The sequence below is a fragment of the Equus quagga genome, unplaced genomic scaffold, assembly GCF_021613505.1.
Source record: "Equus quagga isolate Etosha38 unplaced genomic scaffold, UCLA_HA_Equagga_1.0 72419_RagTag, whole genome shotgun sequence".
NCBI lineage: Eukaryota > Metazoa > Chordata > Mammalia > Perissodactyla > Equidae > Equus > Equus quagga.
The window spans coordinates 1-1978 of record NW_025802432.1 but is presented as its reverse complement, the minus strand read 5'-3'; the positions used below and the strand labels follow the sequence as shown (position 1 = coordinate 1978).

The window sequence follows — 1978 nt, the reverse complement described above, 5'->3', positions numbered from 1 at the left end:
TTCCAGAGCCTGACGGAAACGTGGCTTGTGGTGACTATTCTGGATGGAGGGGCAGGAGTCCGGTCCTGAGGGACGTCGAGCACCATTGCTGTGACACACACAGGCCACAGGCTGCACCCTCACTGGTTTTCTGGCTCCTCCGGGGTCTCGATGGCACCCATGTGTGCTCCCCAGCCCCCGGGTGGTCCTCCCATGTCCCTGGTGAGGAAGAGCAGTGTCATTCAGATGGCCCCTGTGGTGCGATGACCCAGGGGCTGTCACCCACCACCCCCAGGACCTCATCCAGTCAGTGGATGAGCTGCTGAAAGCCCCCGGGGACCTGGAGACCCTGGCCCTGCCTGACCAGCACCACACGGTCACCCACCTGCTCTCGGGCCTGGAAGAAGTCCTGAGGACCCTTGCCAAGGCCATACCTGGAGGCTCCTTCACCTACCAGTCTCCTGAAGGCACAGGTGAGGCATCGTCCTGCCCTGCCTGCCCCAGCCCCACGCATGTCCTGCCCCAGACCCCCAGTCACTGCCCCTCTCCCCTCAGAGCTGTCCCTGGTGAGCCAGGAGCAGGGGCACGGGAACGTCACCCAGGGCCATAGCCACGCATGGATGGTCCTGGACTGGGCCGTGGCGGCTGGGGCTGCGGGGTCAGGTAAGGCAGGTTGCGGGGGCACCCGTGGAGAGGGAGGGGGCTGGGATGTGGCTAGGGGTGAGGGTCGGACGGGCTCCCCCGGAATGGCCAGCCTGGATGAGGCATCTCAGGGAGGAGGGAGGGCAGACGGGCCGGTGTGTCTGTCCGCAGGCCCCGCCATGGCAGGCATCCTCTCCAACCCCAACATGCAGAAACCGCTGGCCAACGCCTCCCTGCAGCTGGACCCGGAGAGGCAAGACGAGCTGGAAGAGACCCACGACAGCCCCCTCCGCGGCAGCCAGTGGAGGCTCCTCTCGGCTGTCAAGTCAGTCTTTCTGAGCAACACGAACACGATGAAACTCGACCCCAACGTCACCGTCATCTTCTCCCACCGTGTGAGTCCTGGGGCGGGGAGGGGTCAGCCCCACTGCTCACCCAGTAGCCAGGGTCAGAGTGGTCCTTCTGTAGCCCACCTGCACCCACTCTGCTCCTTCCTCAAACCTCAGGGCCTTTGCGCTTGCTGTGCCCTCTGCCTGGGACACCTTTCCCTCATGTGACTCAGCCCTTTCCCTGTTTCCAGTGTGTTCAAATGTCACCTTCTCTTTTACGCCGCCCCTGACCTCCTTATTGAAAGTTACAACCTGGAGCCACAGCTCTCCTTTCCCTGCGCTGTGTCTTTCTTTTTATATTTTTAAATAGCACCTAACACCTTCTAACACACTGTCTAGTTTACTTACGTATCTAGTCTATTATTTACCTTCTGTCTCCCCGAGCATGTCAGTCCCCCAGGGCAGGGACGTGGGTCTGCCCTGGTCACTGCTGCGCCCCCTCCTGGCCCACGCAGCAGGCGCTCAGCAGGCAGCTGCAAATGAAGAACAGCCTCCTCGGCCTCAGCCCACGCTGAGGACCCAAGAGGGGCTCCAGGCTAACCTCTCTGGTCACCTCCACCTGCCCACAGCCAGGGACGCCTGGGCCACGGCAGGAGCTGATCTGTGCCTTCCGGAAGCGAGCTGACGACAGGGACGGGCACTGGGCCACCACGGGGTGCCGGAGGCTGGGCAGCTGGAGCAGCAGCACCACCAGCCAGGGCCACTTGGTGGAAAGAGGCCCATTTGACACAATAGTGAACCCCAATGGTGTGGAGGTGAGGGCCCTGGGAGGGGCTGCGTTCAGTGTATGTCACACTACAACCAATTCCCACAGATGCAGCAGCTTAAAGACCCACAGATGTGTCACCCCGAGTCTCTGCAGGTCAGCAGTCCTGCATGGTGCAGCTGGCCTGTCTGTTGGCATCTTACAGGTCTTACAAGCCTCTCCTCTGAGGCCTGGGGTCCTCCTCTGCACTTCGTGTTGTTGG

The 1978-nt window shown here is 62.0% G+C and overlaps 1 protein-coding gene across 1 annotated transcript; it reads left to right on the top strand.

Annotated features, from left to right (window-relative positions):
• Positions 1-206: 206 nt before the first annotated feature.
• On the top strand, positions 207-1968 carry LOC124234173 (adhesion G protein-coupled receptor E5-like; the record flags this gene model as incomplete). The annotated part of the gene is made up of 4 exons (XM_046651417.1): positions 207-452; positions 535-642; positions 793-1016; positions 1580-1968. Coding segments are annotated over 4 exons (967 nt in total), but the record flags the coding sequence as incomplete, so codon positions are not given.
• Between the last annotated feature and the right edge of the window lie 10 nt (positions 1969-1978).